General features: G+C 35.8%; 1 protein-coding gene across 2 annotated transcripts in view; it reads left to right on the top strand.

Moving 5' to 3' along the window:
• The first annotated feature begins 369 nt into the window (after positions 1-369).
• LOC128997856 (low-density lipoprotein receptor class A domain-containing protein 3-like) overlaps positions 370-17,590 on the top strand; it is a 48,140-nt gene continuing 30,919 nt past the window's right edge. Inside the window, exons 1-4 of one of the 2 annotated variants that reach the window (XM_054423626.1) lie at positions 370-601; positions 2,227-2,419; positions 6,606-6,772; positions 15,586-15,711. In XM_054423626.1, the coding sequence (XP_054279601.1) occupies positions 541-601; positions 2,227-2,419; positions 6,606-6,772; positions 15,586-15,711 (547 nt within the window). In that variant the 5' untranslated portion in view covers positions 370-540. Of the gene's footprint in view, positions 602-2,223; positions 2,420-6,605; positions 6,773-15,585; positions 15,712-17,590 lie in introns of both variants that reach the window. The other variant, XM_054423625.1, reaches the window with a different exon arrangement.

Genomic DNA, 17,590 nt, shown 5'->3' with positions numbered 1-17,590 from the left:
TTATTAGTGTATCATACTGTATAAAATGTGTACCACAGCACCATATTTTTGTAGCACCATGAATGTTATAAATAAAATATTTTAGCAATTAGAAAATCTTTCTATTTGTAATATTTATTATAAGTTATTAGATGCTATGGAAAAATTATGAGTTCAGTTAAATAAGATTAGATGTTATGGAATTAGAAGCTACAAAAGCTACCCAGATAAGCTTATTAAGTATTAATGACGAACTATAACATCTATGGAGCATAAATCTACGTCCGTCGAGCTCCATGCAATAAAATTGATTCAAGTTTTGAAAGCAGATTGAGATTAAATAAAAAATAAAAGAAAGAAGAAGACGGAATAACCCGAAGGATAGGAATAACAAACAAAACAACAACAAAAATAAAAAATAAATCTGAAATTGAAATAATTGTCTACTCATTCATTAATGTCATGGTGCTTCGTCAATCTTAATGTTGTAATCAAATTGTCAATGTTGAAATGAATAGAAATATGTTTGAAAAAGTGGGAATGAACCTATGACGACAAGATATGACAATTTTTGTTTTATTTTTCCTTATATGGCCGTCAATATGTTCTTCTACAGTTACTGGTATGTGAATAGGGTTATAACTTGCTTACTAACTTTTTAGAAGCAAACTTCTCGGGTACAGTTTCTTAACTGGGCTATGCTAATATCGATAGAAACTATCGAATTGAAAATATTGATTAATAATCGATATTTTTAAATATATTTATTATCAAATTAAACCATCATAACCTAACCTAACCAACCAAACTTGCCCCTTGCTAAATTTGAAATATAGCGCAACTAAACTAAACGTTCCTTCAAAATCTAAATTAAAATTAACAGTAAAATTTAAAGCCCCAGCTTTATATCCGATTTAGAGGTGAATGTAGGCCCCTTTTATGCACAGTGGTAGTGGTGTGTGTCGCTTCGCTGAAAACAAGCAACTGCAACATTCTCAAAGTGAATTGCATCTGCAGCCCCATTAGTTTTCTGTATCAGCCGTGGTAGGCCTAGAGGAAGTACTTAGACCTAAATAAGTTTTGCTTAAATTAATCTGTTAAGCCCATTCACTAACATAGGCTCACATTTGGTACCTTTGCTGTTGATTTTGTTCATTATTAGCTGAACGATCTATTAACAAGTTAAACTGCTAGTTTCTTCTATTATGGTGACGATCTCAAAATATTCCCCTTTATTATCAACCGACAAGATTGTGTTATGCTACTAGGCCTAGATGATCTCGACCAAGTATTTCTTTGGAGTCGTTATAACTTAATTTTAAATGTCATGTGGCATGTTCTGTTGTAACTTAACATAGCCTAACTTATTAACAGTAAATTTCCAGTTAACCTCATCACGCAGAAGTTACAATAAGTTAAGTTATTGGCGGCAATATTATTTCAAGGAAACATCAATCAACTTGACTTAGCCTAAAGATTTGGGTGTTAAATGTGATTCTCAATTTAAGTTAAATAACGTTAGTCATAACTTGCAGGGTATCCCATAAGTAAGTAGGCTACCTAGCCTACAAATAATTCAGGAATAGTTTGGGTGAAAATAAAACAAAAATCAAATAGGCCTACAACTTTTTTTTACAAAACTGCCTCCTTAGCGAGATATCGACTATTTCTTCTTCTTATATTTACAATTGTAGGTTCTTTTCTGTTTTAATTCACTACCACAACTATTTTTTATTGCAATTCCGACATTTTTAACAGTAGCCTAGTTTTGAATACATCAATTATGACACTAATTCTAAACTATCTATTTCTAAACTATTCTAAATAGTAATATGTTGTAGAAAAGATAACTTCATGCTGAAAACTTTATAACTGCCTGATAGGCCTATCCTATGTATGTATGTCCTATGTGTCTGTGTAGTTTACACTATTTTTGCCCCCATGATTTTTGTCATGTAAATAATAATAATGTAACAATAACGAAACAATGCAAAGTGTAATAACTTAGGTGGCTTGCATTTAAATGTACAACAAACAGGTAGAGAAGATAATAGTTATCAGCAAATAACGTAAAAATAACCCTAAGGCTGAGAAATTGATCAATTGAATAATATGGAGTAAAATAACAACAACAAAAATCATAGTGCTATAGGCCTAGGCTTTAACACTGTCTGAGGTATGAGGTTGTTTAAAAACTCGGCTATACTGAAACCTATTATGTCGCTACATTAATCTTTTTTTCAGCAGCGGAAGAAAGAAAAGACATGAAGGACGTTCCTTTTATTGTTATAGAACCTCTTTTTTCACGTGAGTTTGGTCCATCCGTGGTGAAACAAGTCCAAGACACACTCAACTTGACTTGCACTGTATTTTATAGCCCATTGAACTTGGAACCGAGATATAACATCACATGGACAACTCCCATCAGTTTATCAAACAGGTGAAGCGATAAGTTAACCTCTGACCAAAAGTAATTTGTACAGTTTTTTTTTTTCATTTTATTTTGCAAATTTTGTTTTATACTAGTTAAACATTGCCAGGCTATTATAGATACTATTGGTTTTCATAACATGGTAAGCAAAAGGAAATTAAACATACGTAAAGTAACTTAATTCATCAACAAGTGTCACTTAAACCGTCAAAGATTTAGACAAAAAAATATCATTATAAATAGGCTATGAGGCCTGTTAATTTTGGATAAGTTATGCACAAGTATAAATTTTTTGTTACATTTTACATTACCTTTTGTTGATGTTGGGTGTAATTCTTGTGTTAGTACGATGTTTGTGTCACCCTATGTATTTCCCCAGCTTGTGTGGCATCTTCAAGGGTCTTTTTAAGTTATCTTCTTATCACTAACACTAAGTCTATTATAATGCATTTAGACTTGCTATCACTAGTTTTGTGGTAGGTTCGATCAGAAAACACTTGACAGACACACGCCATAGTCTCAGCAGGTCATTATGCCTTTGTTTCATTTCTTGGACTGGTGTTTGATTAGTTTGATGTGGCCTATTTATAAAACAAAATCCAACTCACACATTAACTTTCTTTATTCCCTCACGATTCTGAACAAAACCCACTGAAAACCATTAGCAAAGATACATGAAAGCTACCAAATATACAAACATGTAAATACTAATGTATTGAACACCCTCTTCAACAAAAAAGAAGACTACACCAGCTCTACAGTTTTCAAATTAATATACCACATTGAAAGTAACGAAACTGGAAACCCAGTGATAAACTGGCAACACTACAGAGATCAAAGGACTCGCCCGACCTTAAATAAGGAAAGTCCAAATTACCCTCAACTGTCTTGGGGGAGTGAGTTGGTTTAGTGGTTAGAGTGGAGATTAGATTACTAGTAGGGATGCTAACTGGGCACGGACCTATTAGGAAACATCCTAGAACCATAGGGAGGTCACAGATAGACCAATGCAGGTTCTGAGTAAATGAGGTGGAAACCTCTGAACACTTATAGCTGGATTGTCCGGCATTGGCCCAAAAAAGGTAAAAATCTCTGGGAAGGCCGCAATTGGAACCTATAGAGATGAGGAAGTTGGGCGTCTAGGCTATGCCAAAAGCTTAGGACTGTCGGACTGAGCTGAGGGGTGCTACAAAAGGTCAACAGGCCAAAGTAGCAAGGGGTAGATAAATACCCCAACCCCCTCCCCAAAAAAAATAATGTAAAAACCACACATGGGTAGGACGTAAAACTCAATGGAGGAAGGCCGAGCTGAGAATTTAACACTTGATTTATTATATTAAAAGAACAAAGTTATTTGTAATGAGTTACTATCAATCTAAAATATAGACTATAAAAGCAGGGTGTCCACATTCTGGAAAGTCAGGGATAGTCATGGAAAGTCATGGAAAAAAATTTTGGTCATTGAAAGTCAGGGAAATAGGCAAGAAGTCATGGAAAGTCATGGAAATTTCCAATTATGGGTGGATTTGAGGGGACCATTCAATGCTCTAGTCAGCCGTAACCCCGACTGTTGTAGCATTTTTCAGGATTTTTCACAAATGTTCGACAATTCAATTTATTACAGTTGTATTATTTCATGAGTTTTCGGTTTGTTTTAGTTCATTGTTGTACCTATTGTACTCCATTGTTATCTGTTATTACATATTTCAGTATTTTCTGCAAAATAACATGTCCAGGCAGTATTATTTGTGTGTGTATGTTATATTATAATTTGCGTGTAAAGTTCGTAAGTCATGGAAATCAATGATAAATGGTCATGGATAGTCATGGAAAGTCATGGAAATTAATGACAAATTTTTTGTGGACACCCTGAAAAGTGATTTGGGAAGCGGACATGCCCACCCCCACGGACACCCGTGCGGGAGGGAAAGATAGCTCGTAACCGCGGCTCACAGACTCTTCAAACCCGACTAACCAACTCCAGGTTCGGTGGTCCCACTTTGTCACACTCAATGATCACACCTCTCGTCAGCAGATTAATTAGCCACACACATTCTATACCACGACCAAAACAACTGAAAGCGATGTAGCAATCATTGTGCCCAATACTTTGTGACACTCAACAAAACCCAAGTAAACTGCAATGTTATGCTGGCTAGCGGATTTGCGACACGCTTCCACTGACCTATTGCCAATATCACTGGCAATAGCCAAAACTGGGTTTTGGGCTGGTAGCCATGATATTCGAAAAAGTATGGTTAATAACTGTCTGACCTTCACAAAAATAACAAAAAAACTGGAAACAAAGTTAAAAACTGGCAACTAAACAGAGATCAAGCACTCGCCCGACCTTGTATCCAGGAAAGTCCAAATTAACCTCAACTGTCCTGGGGAAGCAAGCTGGTCTAGCCCTGAGGTCCCAGGTTCAGATCCTGCCAAATCACCAATGTATTTTATGTTATAATGCCGCAATCTCTAGGTCTAGCCTGAGTTAATGTATTAAATAATACCGGGCTCGAGCCTAGTGCCCTTGGAAAAAAAAACCCTCAACTGTCAAACAGTCCAAATTTCAATTCTAGCAACACCCAGTCCAAAAAATGAAATGGAGGAGGAAGAAAGACCTGCCGTGCCTCCATTATGTGTCCGTCCTCGTTTTGTCAGATTAACCCGACCATGGTACTAGTGACTCCGTGCTTATAAATATTTAAAAAAATACAGTATAGATTAGAGTATTAATGAAGAAGATAACTTAAGAAGACCCCTGGAGATGCCAAACAAGCTGGCAAAATGCATAGGGTGTCCACAAACATCTTACCTACTCTAGAACTACAGGCTATAACAATAAAGGTGATCCAACATTTAATTAAAATTCTTCTAACTGGGATGAAGAATAAAATATACAATAAATAACTTATTGCCTGTAACTTATTATAAGTTGCATGGTTTTTACAATGGCTGTTTGAGACAAAGCATGTACAGTTTTACAAGCCCAAGCAGTGTGCAGTGTACAGCAAGCCAAAATGTTATGGGTGAAAATACTGTGTGTATCAACATAATATAAGTGTTTACAATATAACAATCTTACCTGTACTGTAAGAATTCCACACTAAGAATCAATTTGAGGATTAGGTCCAAATTAAGAAGCTTTTTCAAAGGAATCGAGCTTTTGGTTAGAAATAAATAACTACTGACAGCACCACTAGATTTGTGTGACCAGCAAAAAATGTTTCTGTTTCTAATGCAGTAATATCTCGAGTTAATGTAATCTATCTGGGGAAAATCTGCAGTATACACTTTATAAACAAGGGGGAGGAGCCAGTACCAACACTTAAGGCAAACTATCTTCAAGCTTTGTGAATGGGCTCTCATTTCAATATGTTTATTGTAAATTGATTCAGTTTAGTAAAGCCGCGTTCACACAGTACAACTTGTTTTATTAACTTGTGTTGTAGAACCAATTATAGTACCTAATTGGTTTTAACATGTTTAAAAATTAAATGGAAAATATTAAAGAAGCTGTACAACAAGCGTGTTTTACAACAAGTTGCAGCGTTCCTGACCCATATCGGAAACGTCAAACTTGTTCACCAAACATCGGTTCCGATATCTGGGCTCTAGATCAGTTTTCTTTCTTAGTAGCCTTACACAATAGTCTGAACTTGTCATTCTTAAAAAGTGTTTAAAGCTACCATCAGTCACCAATTCCCCAGGCAACACATCTTTGTAATCTCGTTAAAAATCTTGTAAAATTTTACTGCCACTGTACCTAGCTGTGTCCTAGCTTGTGGTGAAGGACGTATCCAAAAGCGACGCTTTGCTCTTTTCTTTCTAGCACAGGAAATCACAACACAAACAACAGCCACCAACAGATTCCCTTCACTAAAAGCAATCATGGTGACTGTAGATTTTTTGGCAAGCTCTTTTAAACATGTTTGATAGTTCTTTTTGAGATCGGATGATATTTATTAATTTATTATCATCACGTTACATCAATGTTTGACATGTGATTTGTCTTATAACTAAAATTTATTGTAACAATCAAACAACAACAACCAAAATATTGAATAGGCCTAGATTACTTAAAAATAATCATATGTTTGTTAGGAAATCTTCCAGAGAATAAAATGCCTTCTTCAGAAGCCATATCTTAATATTACATAAATGTTTAATTTCACCTAGACCTAATTGTTTACAGTAAGAACCATGTAGTGATTCAAGCAGCTTCATCCAACTCGGTGAATCTTGTGGTGCCACATCTGGAGTCCAGAGATGAAGGAATTTATGCCTGCAGTGCACAGCCCTTTGACTCGTTGGAGCCTAACGAGACACTGTTCACTACAGTTAGGGTCAATATAAAAAACCGTAAGATTTTTTTACTACCTCTATAGAGTAATTCACTAATAATAATGTACAAGTATATTTGTCCTTTAGTAACAAATTCAACAATTTAGTTCTTATACAAGAGACATAATAAAAAATATATGCTACAGCGTATCACATTTAGTCCAAGTAACAATTTTGCTGTAGATTCTTTGCTCTGACTCGATTCATTCATAAAATATATAGTATCGATATGAAAATCTGAATATAATGTTACAGGTGGATGAATGAATGATGAATGAATGATATTTATCTGCACAAAACGTACAGAATATTACATGATGTGGAAGTACAATTCTTGTAATATCTTGCTTGTGCCTATTATATTGCTGACCATACCCATAGTACCCATACATAGTAATTATGTGAGAATTGTACCTTAGTACAATTTTGCCTATTTAACAAAATAAGCGGGGGAAAAATGTGTAATATTTTATTTAAAGATTTGTTATCAAAATAACTGTTATCCATCAAAAACCGTTCACAACCTTTTCTATTAAGTTGTGCTATGAATTGTTACTAAGATGATAAATAGGCCTACTAATCAGGAAGGAAGTAGCCAGAGTAGCAGCAGGCTTCCTCCTCACATGCTCTTCTCTGACAACTCTTATCTCTGGGTTTTTAATCCTTATCGAAGAACTGAAGCGTTCATTTGCCCAAATATACTGTAAAGACAGTGTTTTAGATGATTGATTCTCAATGCCATCTTGTCTCTTTTCTATGCCTAAAATTTAAGACATGTGCTTTTCTTTGGCTTGTTACTATTTTTCACTACTTTTAAAGACTTAAAATTTAAAAATATAATCCATTGGGCTAATTTAATTTGTTCTAAAAAAAACCAAAAAACCAGAGCGTTGCTTGGATTTCAAGCATCAATAATATCCAGAGGGGAAATATAAGCACCATAGTGTCCAATGCAACAATTTAAGCTGTTAAAAAGTTTTATTTTGTTGTGACAAACAGAATGTGACAAGTGACAAATATGAGGATGTTTTACAGGATTTTAATTGGACACCCTGATAGATGTGTAATTGACTAAAAAACATTGGACACTATTTAATCAGTATGTAATGACATTTAAAGACTTGCTATATTGAGACTATACAAACAAGTTGATGGTAAAATTACATTGGGAATGACTACAGCATTTTCATTCATGTGCTGTGTACAGTACAATATTAACAGATTTAACTTGTTACAGGTATAACATGTTATCTACATATTAGAACTGAACAGTTTATTAGTTACATCAGTGAAACAGCTGTCTATAGTTTTTAGAATAAAGAGAACTGCAGTGTATTATAATTGTAAAAGGCAATGAATAAAATAAAATTATGATAAAGACAATAAAAATAACTCTTCATTTGGTTATTAATTAATAAAGATATGGTCTTTCAATCTTCAAATTTAAAATTTGTTTAGCCAAAAATCGGTTTTATTGAAAATTAGAAAACTTTAAGCTTAGAGTGTTTAGAAGTAAATATTGCAAAACTTGTTGAATCAAAAGGTCACAATTAATAACCTTTTCTTAAGATAACCCAAGATACACTTGAAATGGCAAAAAATGTGAACAATTATTTTGTGGATTTAAAAATCATAAGTGCAAAACATAAAGCTGATTTCTGTATTTTTTTTACTAAAAGCAATTATTTTAGAAGTCAGATTGTTTACATATACCAGTAGTTATTTACATTTACCTATAATATTTATTTAAACATATTCTAGCTTTATGCTGGCAAATTAAAAAAAAAAATCCAATTTTAACTCATGTGGACTAACTTACCATAGAAAACCACAATGCTAATGCTACAAGATGAACATGATTTTCTCTTTGAACCTGATCATGCTCATGAAATTTAAAATAGGAATATGTACCACAGATTTCTAATCTTAAACCATGATCACATAAAATCCAAAATCATCCATGATTAACAAAAATTCCATCTTATAGCACTTTCTTAGATATTTTTATAGAATTGAAGTAATCAGTAGTAAAACTTATAACTGGCTAAACAAATTTACAATATTGTTCTTAATGTAATCTTATTTAATCAATTGAAGTGATAAACTACGGACTTACTTGACATGTGGATGTATGTGTGATATTTAGTAAGTTTATAATCGTATCTCAATTGAGCAAATAACTAGTTCTAGAGGTCTCAAAATTCTCTTTTTCTTTAACTTGGTGCAACAAGGTTGTATGTGAATTAAGGTCTCAAAGATGCTTCTAAAAATGAAGCTAGCTAGTCCAAAGATAACACCAACAAAGATGAGATTTGAGATTTGTCTATGGTCTGCGACGTATGGAGCATATCACGCCATACTACCTTGAGGCACACATTCTGAAATTAAATGATCAAAGATTCATTAAAATTTTGTCATTGGTTTTTTCAATTTTGAAAACAGGCTCCCCAAAATATTTCAAATCCGATTTTAAATTTGTGTCTCAGAGTAGTTCACAAATGTCTCGTTATTCTTTGATCACATTGCGTATACCTCATCACGTGACCACAGCTTATGGCAGGGCTTTTGTTGTTACCGCTTGTCGTCTGTGGAACGCCTACCCCTGCACATTAAGACACTTGAAAAACGTTCCCAGTTTGTGGCGGCACTGAAAAAGCTCTATTTTGAGAAGATGGTCTCGGCTGGCGTGTCCTAGGGCTGCTGTTACTTTGGGCGTTTGCTGATGCGTGTATGCGAGAGTGTGTAAATGTTTTTTTCTATTTGTTAAATTTGTATGTTTTTTTCTGATATATGTATGTACTTGAATTGTTAAATATTTTATGTTTAATTAGATTAAGTTATCCCAATGTAACATTATTTTTGTTATATTTTGAATGTCAGGTTAAGTCCATGAGGAAAGGGCCATGTGGGCCTAACTTTGCCTGAAAAAATAAACAATTTTTCATTTCATTTCAACAAAGTGGTCTATGCTACATCCACCTCTAAACTGGCCAGCATCCATCCTTATGCAACATCTTGTCGTAGCTATGGGAGGAGAAATCAATGTTTCAATCAAGTATGAATGACAAAGACCTCATTATATAACTACAAAGTTAAAAGAACCGCACAATATAAAATAGACTGCGACTAACCTGTAGATAATGTAGAACTGAGAGAGATTCAGGGACACCAGCTCTCACGTCATCGTGCTGGCAGTGCAGCCACACACACAAACTAAATAGCACTACTTTACTATTTGTGCATATAACTTTAAAATATATCACACTCGCCACAACTAAAAATTGGTGATTCTTCACTTGACCAGATAAAATTAAAAACATGGTAGGCCAAACTCAACAGTACCTACTTTAAATAAAACTTGGCCTAATAATTATTAGCAACTCAAAAATCCATAACTTCAAAAAAATTAAACTAAAAATTCTTCTGCGCCTTGTTTCTGCTAAGGCCTACAAATCAAGCCGCCCAGGCTTCCTCACAGTCCTGTCAGAACGTCTTAGTTGTGGTGGACTGCACTGCACAATGGGAGGCTGAAGTTCTGCCACTGGTGTTTCGTCTGGCGTGGACTTCTTCTGCGGCGATTGCTTCTCCGGAGAGGCTGGTGTTTCATTTATATTCCTTTTATTGGGTGTTGCTGGTGTGAAGCAACTCCGGATGGGTGGAACAGTAGGCTCCTCTTCTTGAAGGGAATATTCCCGGCCTCGTAGATGGTCAGCATGACAAACCCGTGTGCGCCCCAGTGATGACACAATGTAAGTTACTGGGCTACGCTTTTGTAAAATCTTCTCTGGCACCCAAGATACCTTCTCATTCCTTACTGTTCGAACCAATACCAATTCTCCTTCTTCAAAACTTCGGTGAATCAACCCTTTGTGAGTTGTTAGCGTCAATAGCTCTTGAGACGATTCCGCAACAGGCATCTGTAGGTACGCAGACTGTAAGTCCAACACTGAAAAGAACTGACATCCCGACAGTGCCGCAAATATATCATCAGGTTGAGGCAAAGGGTAATGCTCATGTTGAATTACCTGATTCAAGGTAACCTTGAAGTCACCACATAACCTAACTCCCTGCTGTTTAGGTATGACTACCAATGGTGTGCCCCACCTTGAACTAGTCACTTGCATGCCTTTCCTAGGTGACCCACTTTTGAACATATATGACATTTATACTTATCATATGGGCAATTGTTAGCCTTATGGTCGGTCTTCAAGCACCTGTAACACTTAAAAAACTTCGTAGCACCTTCACTTTCTTTCATTTTACTACCCCCTAGGCCACGTGGTTTTCCTAACATGAAACTTGTTCACATCCTGAAAATTTTCCTGTTTGCTGAGAAACATGTTTGTGTGCTTGTCTGCCTTTTCTAACGTGTGCGCCAACGCTAAAGTTTTATCAAAATCTTTTTCCTCCGACAATAACTTTTACCGAATTTGTTCATTGGAAATCCCCGAGATTAGCCTATCTCTTAAAGCGTCCTTTAGGAATGTTCCAAATTGACAAGTAGCTGAGAGATGTTTTATCGCTACCACAAAATCTGAGATGCTTTCACCCGACCTCTGCGAGCGGGAATTGAACAAATAACGCTCTACCACTCAGGGCATAAAATAACATGTTAACTGGGCGACACAAGTGTCGCCCAGTGCTGAGATTTTGTCGCCCAGTGACTATGGGTGGTGCCGGCATGTTTTTAAATTCACATTTTTAGGTATCGGAATTTAAAAAGTATTTTAAAAATTACATTATTTAAATATTTTAAAGTATTGAGCTATGGTTTCTGAGTGGAAGGTCAACTACGGATGCCATTGATTGCTTTGTTTCTGGGATTTTGGAAGCTTTTGAGGGAAGGAGTCTTGCTCAGGTGACTGCGTGTGATTTGAGCAAGGCTTTTGATTGTGTCGATCATGGTCTCTTGCTGTGTAAATTGGAGCACTATGGCATCCGTGGTTGTCCTCTCCAATTTTTTAAGTCTTATTTAAGTGGTCGTTCACAGTTTGTTGATGCAAAGGGTGTGCATTCCAGGTGCATTGAAGTTAAAACTGGGGTTCCCCAAGGCCCGGTCCTTGGTCCCCTACTCTTTTTGATTTCTGTCAATGATTTACCACTTAGTATTGAGGGTTCTCAAACCACAATGTTTGCAGATGATACAACGTTCCTAACTGTTCACCCTGATCTCAATAGATTAAAGTTATCTGTAGAACATACAATGAAACAAGCTGGGGATTGGTTTAGTGCCAATAAACTCCTTCTTAATGTAGACAAGACACAACACCTAGTTTGCCATACTAAAAACAAAGATTTGGGCTCAGGTGTAATTTGTAAAGAGGTTAGGCCCATAAAAGTCCTGGGTGTGTTGATTGACAGCAGCCTTTCTTGGTCAGCTCACATTGATTTAGTATGTTCAAAACTGTCAAGAGTTATTTATTTAGTGAATAGGTTAAAAACTGTTGTTTCTGAGAAATATATCCGAGTAGCCTATTTTGCATTTTTTCAGTCAGTGTTAAGCTATGGTCTGATTCTCTGGGGTAACGGTAGTAATATAAGTGATGTTTTGTTACTTCAGAAAAAGGCACTTAAAATAGTAACCAAATAAGCTCTCAAAGCCCATTGTAGACCTTTATTTATAAAAACTAGGATATTGACTGTAATTAACCTGTACATATATGTGTGTTTACTTGATGTTAAATTAAAATTAGGAGACTTGGCTGTTAGAAAAGATTTCCATTCTCATTATACTAGATCTAACTCTCTACTTGAAATTCCGTCCCATAGACTAAGTAAATGTGCCAGTAACCATTCAATCATGAGCTTAAAGTTATTCAATGTATTGCACTCTGAGTCAAGAGCGTTGCCTGAGTTGGTTTTTAAAGATAGGCTATACAACTGGCTTGTTGAACATCCTTTTTATGTGATTAAAGAGTTTTTTGATGTAAAAGTTGTTAAGTTTTGATGTTTAATAGTTTATCTAGTATATTCTCCACCCAGCCTACAGCCTTCTTTTTACTTTTAAACTTTTACCTGTTATTGTCTGTGATATTAGCTTATTAATCTAGTCTGACTGGGTTACTGTGTAACCCTATTTTACCATAATATGTGACTATGTCTATTGCAAGATTGTTTTGCTTAAGGACAATAAAGGATTTCTGATTTCTGATTTCTGGTTTTGGCCCAAGAGGTTATGAAGGGAGCCTTGGCCTGTTACAACGTTCTAGAATACGTAATTAAGTGAGATTATATGGACTATTTACAAGCAAATGTAATTGAATAATTCATTAAAAGACGCGTAGAAATATGTGATTTTCACTTTAAATTTCCAGTGAGGAACCCCCGGACCCCCCTTTTAGATGGGGGGTATTCCATACCCCATAAACTCCCCAGTACTGCCGGCGCCACTGTCGCCCAGTGAACATTCCTTAAAATATGCTCTGCACCACTATTAAACGTTTGGGTGAAAAATGTTGTTCCAGTACTTTAACGAGTTTATCAAATTCTAAATCATCCACTTTTTCAGGGGAAACTACATCCCGTAACACTGCGAGCACTTTAGGACCTAACATAACAGTGATTAGAACAGAAACCTTGCTCGTGGCCTTGACATCATTCGCAATAAAATAATGTTTCAAACGCAACAAATATGACGAAATATCTTCTTCACTGGGATTAAATTCTCCCATTCGCCCCACACTCGACATTTCCACAGACTGCGCCAGTATAATATTCTATAACTACAAAGTTAAAAGAACCGCACAATATAAAATTGACTGCGACTAACCTGTAGATAATGTAGAACTGAGAGAGATTCAGGGACACCAGCTGTGGCGTCATCACGCTAGCAGTGCAGCCACACACACAAACTAAATAGCACTACTTTACTACTTGTGCATATAACTTTAAAATATATCACACTCATGAAGCAGGCCGGTGAGTTTTTCTTCTCCTTTTTTTAAAGAGGTTGGCGGCCTCCACATAGACTACAGATCAGTGCGTGAAACATATCCACAAAGCAAGGGGTGAGCCAGTACAGTACGAAGGTGAACTGTACTGATAAAATGTTTGTGGCAGTGACCAGGATCGGAATCCATGACTTCGCTGCCTTGGGCCCGAAGTCCGCGACGCTACCAACTGAGCCACCAACTCACCAACCAGCGAGTGATAAGGGAGTTAGTCCCTTATCACTTCAGTACTGGGTCCAAGTCCTCAGCCATATGCAAAATTTCCTTTTCATCACTCCATACAGAGTGTAGCTATTTTATATTATCATATTTTTATTTTAACAGCTGATATCAAAGAAAGTAATTGTTTCCCAATCTCTAATTTTTCCCTTGCTGTAAATTTACTTTCCCTTACTCGCAATCAGTTCTACATTTTCCCACTATGTGCACTAGTATTGGTTTACAATTTAATTCTATTATTGAAATTAGCTGCATTATGATCAACAAAAAATATGTAAACAGAAACATGCATTGGCTGTGTTTTAGCTTGTTGTTGACTGTACAATGAACTTAACCTTCAACTTCTAATTTTAACATTGTTATGTAGGTTTGCTATAATCTTTTTGCTTTTAATTTTATATTGTGCCTATAATAACGTTAATAAGGAAATATAATAGTTATCATTTTACTGAGGTCTGTTTATTTTTACATAGCATACTGAAGTGAGTATTTTTGCGTTGTGATGTAATCGTTCATAACTTGTACCAAAGATGATTTTACGGCTCCCGGCTTTGCCTCATTTGTGAAATTTGTTGCTGTTAGCACACACCAGAATATGCCACATGCAGTAGGCCTACTAGTAATGGAATTTTCTATTTTGCCATTCATCAAATTATACTGATATGAAGAGAAGACTTGCTTGTTGGCCCCTCCTCCCAACTTCCTCTACCCCTTACATACAAACACTTCTCTCCTTACACATCTGGCAACTAGCAAACTTACACCGCAGGTATCTAATCACAAAACACAATTCATACTTACTTAGTGGGTCCGTTGATTTATTGATTTTTCCTTTCATTGTTCCATTTTTCATGTTTGTTAATGAAAACCTATTAAAAAAACTTGTTAAGCATCACAATATATAGATGGGGACCAGCCAAAATTGTTTTTGAGGAATGTAGAACACCACCCTGGTGACAAGATTGAACTAGCTCACTTCATCATGAAAAGAGCTCAAAGAGGACCTAATTTACAGACTACCTTTATACTTTAAGATTGATAGGCCTAGTTTTAAAAGAATTATTGTGAAATGATTGGTCGAAATTGATAGCAAAATTTGTGTCTTTTGTATATATCTTTTGACGTTCTATGTCAATGATTGTACTGTAAGACACTGTTTAACGACAAAACAAGCTCACATTTTGGTATCCCTGTATTCTTTATTTCATTGCCAATCAGCTGATATGTGTTGTTGCGTAGTTATCTATGAGTTTTAGTGTTATTGGGAATTTATTGTGAATAAGTTTTAACTTTACGTTTTTGTAAACTCTGTTTGAGCATAAAAAAACAACCATACTGCGTCTTATTTACAATAAATAATCAAAAATAATAAACCTCTCAGATAACTTTAATGATGCATATAAGCTGGTCGGCAAAGAAGTAAAGAAAACAGGGACACCAGACACCATCAAATGAGCTGATTTTCTGTTAAAACTTTTCTCACAGTAGTTGTAATTATTTGGGTTGCGTTTTTAAAAAAACAACCTGTATATTTGATTTGTACACCAAAACCTTAACTAAATTTTTATTTGCAATATACTATACAAAAATTTAGTTAATTGAATAAACAGTGTTTGTTAGCTTAAGACATATAAATTGATTGAATTTTTTGTCTGTTGGAAGGAAAGTGTGCTAACACCATGTTTGCGTGCAGTTCATCAAAACATCAAGGGTGCATTCCACAGAGGTACAAATGTGACGGCTACCAAGATTGTCAGAAAGGGGAGGATGAGGACCAGATTCTTTGTGGTTAGTAACTAAGTACCTCACCCAACCAAACACTGATCAAAACTTCCATATATTTATGAATTGAAATATCTGCATTAGTTTTAATATCTCTTAATATCCTAACTCGAGGTCTTTCCAATGGTACCAACCACTTCCTGTTTAGGCCAAAATTACGACTTGTAGATTTTTTAAAAGAAAACGTGTTTTAGAAGATTTCGTCGATCGCGGCTCGAAAATTTTTACGCACGCAAAATATTGTTCAAATTATAATAGCATTTATATTGATCTGTTAGTGCTATAAGGTTTGTTTATATTTGAAAATAAAAGTTCAGAATCTCTTCTTTCCAACGGTATCAACTGACAGTATGTAGAACGTGATAAGCGTTTGAAAAAAAAATGTCCGAACCGCCGACTAGTCAGCGGTTGGGCACCGAGCGCACACATCAAACCGCCGGTAGGCAGTTCTAGGGATTAGAGGCGTGCGAGTAGTAAATTTCCCGTTTTTGTCAAGATGCAACTATTATAACTTTATAAACTGTTAAACATATATTTAACCCGTGAAAACTATGCTTAGGGCAAAACTTATCATTAATGTGGGCAGAAACGTACTAGCAATGAACATGCCTCACCTATGGACTGCTGAAGACTGGTTGCTCTTATCTCGGACGTATCGTACCCGGTCTTGACCTTTGTGTTGCGTAGCTTCGGTCTCTATTGTCTTGCAAATTAACGGATTTGTCTCTTCATGTTCTTTCAACTAAAGAATGGCTACCTTGCTCAAAATAATACATAATGAAATAAATCCTATAAAGTTCACCTATATGTCAATATATATATACAATATTGGGGAGTGCTTCAAATTGTGTCTTTATAGGTCCAATTTATGAGGCATTCGTCAAACCCTCTGCGATCAACGTACACCCTCGGCACTATCTTCGTGCAGCTTTGTATCGTCTGTGTCTTGGTCCCCGCCAGCAACCTTCGTCCCCTAAATACTAGTTCATTCAACAGTACAATAAGTATTTACTGATAACCTTTTGTCTGTGACAAATTTTACTTAAAATAATTGCTCTTTTCTTTTGTCCTTATCGTTTCTGACTGACAACATTTCTTTAGTTTAAAGTAAAACATAATAAATACAAGTGAATACAAAAAAAATACTTGAAAAAGTATATACATACACATACTTTGTTAAAATTATTAACACTTACCCCCCTTAAAAATACTCTCAATGAGGAGCTTTACACTTGTCCTAACTGTGTTTCCACTTTTCAAAACAAATTTTGAAGTCATCTTTTGAGTTGGCCGCCAGCTCCTTCCTATTTTTTTTAGTCATCTTCAATGATGTTGAATCGTTGTCCTTTTATGCGTAGGAATAGAAAAAAGTCACATGTAGCCAGGAGAGGTGAATAAGGTGAGTGGGGTGGGACAACCTTCTCATTTTTAGCCAAGAACACCGATGGCTGTACTGACTTGTCGAGGTGAACTTTCATGGTGGAAGAACCAGACTCCTGTCTGCCACAGATAGGGTAAATTTTGTCGAACATTGCTGCACAATCTTTGTAAAACTTCTAATTAGAAAGTCTTATTCTCAATCTGACCTTGGGAACAAACTCCGAGTGTACAATGCCGATGCTTTGGCATAAAAGAAACAAATCAGCATTCTTTTGGTGTTTGAATTGACCTGACAACATTTTTTTGGCACGGTGTGACGGGGAGGAGGGGGTCTTCCATTGGCTTGACTGTTGCTTTGTATCTGGGTCGCGACCATATTGCCACTACTCATCACTAGTAATTATCTTTGACAGAAAACATCGTGTCAGTTCAAAGCTACTGTTTCTAAGCTTGACATGTTTCCTATCTCTATCTTTTTTGTTGTGAACCAGAGCCTGAGGAACAA

The sequence above is a fragment of the Macrosteles quadrilineatus genome, unplaced genomic scaffold, assembly GCF_028750875.1.
Source record: "Macrosteles quadrilineatus isolate MER2022 unplaced genomic scaffold, UCM_ALF_1.0 Scaffold_7__1_contigs__length_78375512, whole genome shotgun sequence".
NCBI lineage: Eukaryota > Metazoa > Arthropoda > Insecta > Hemiptera > Cicadellidae > Macrosteles > Macrosteles quadrilineatus.
The sequence above is the reverse complement of the archived record's forward strand: the minus strand, read 5'-3'. Positions and strand labels throughout refer to the sequence as shown.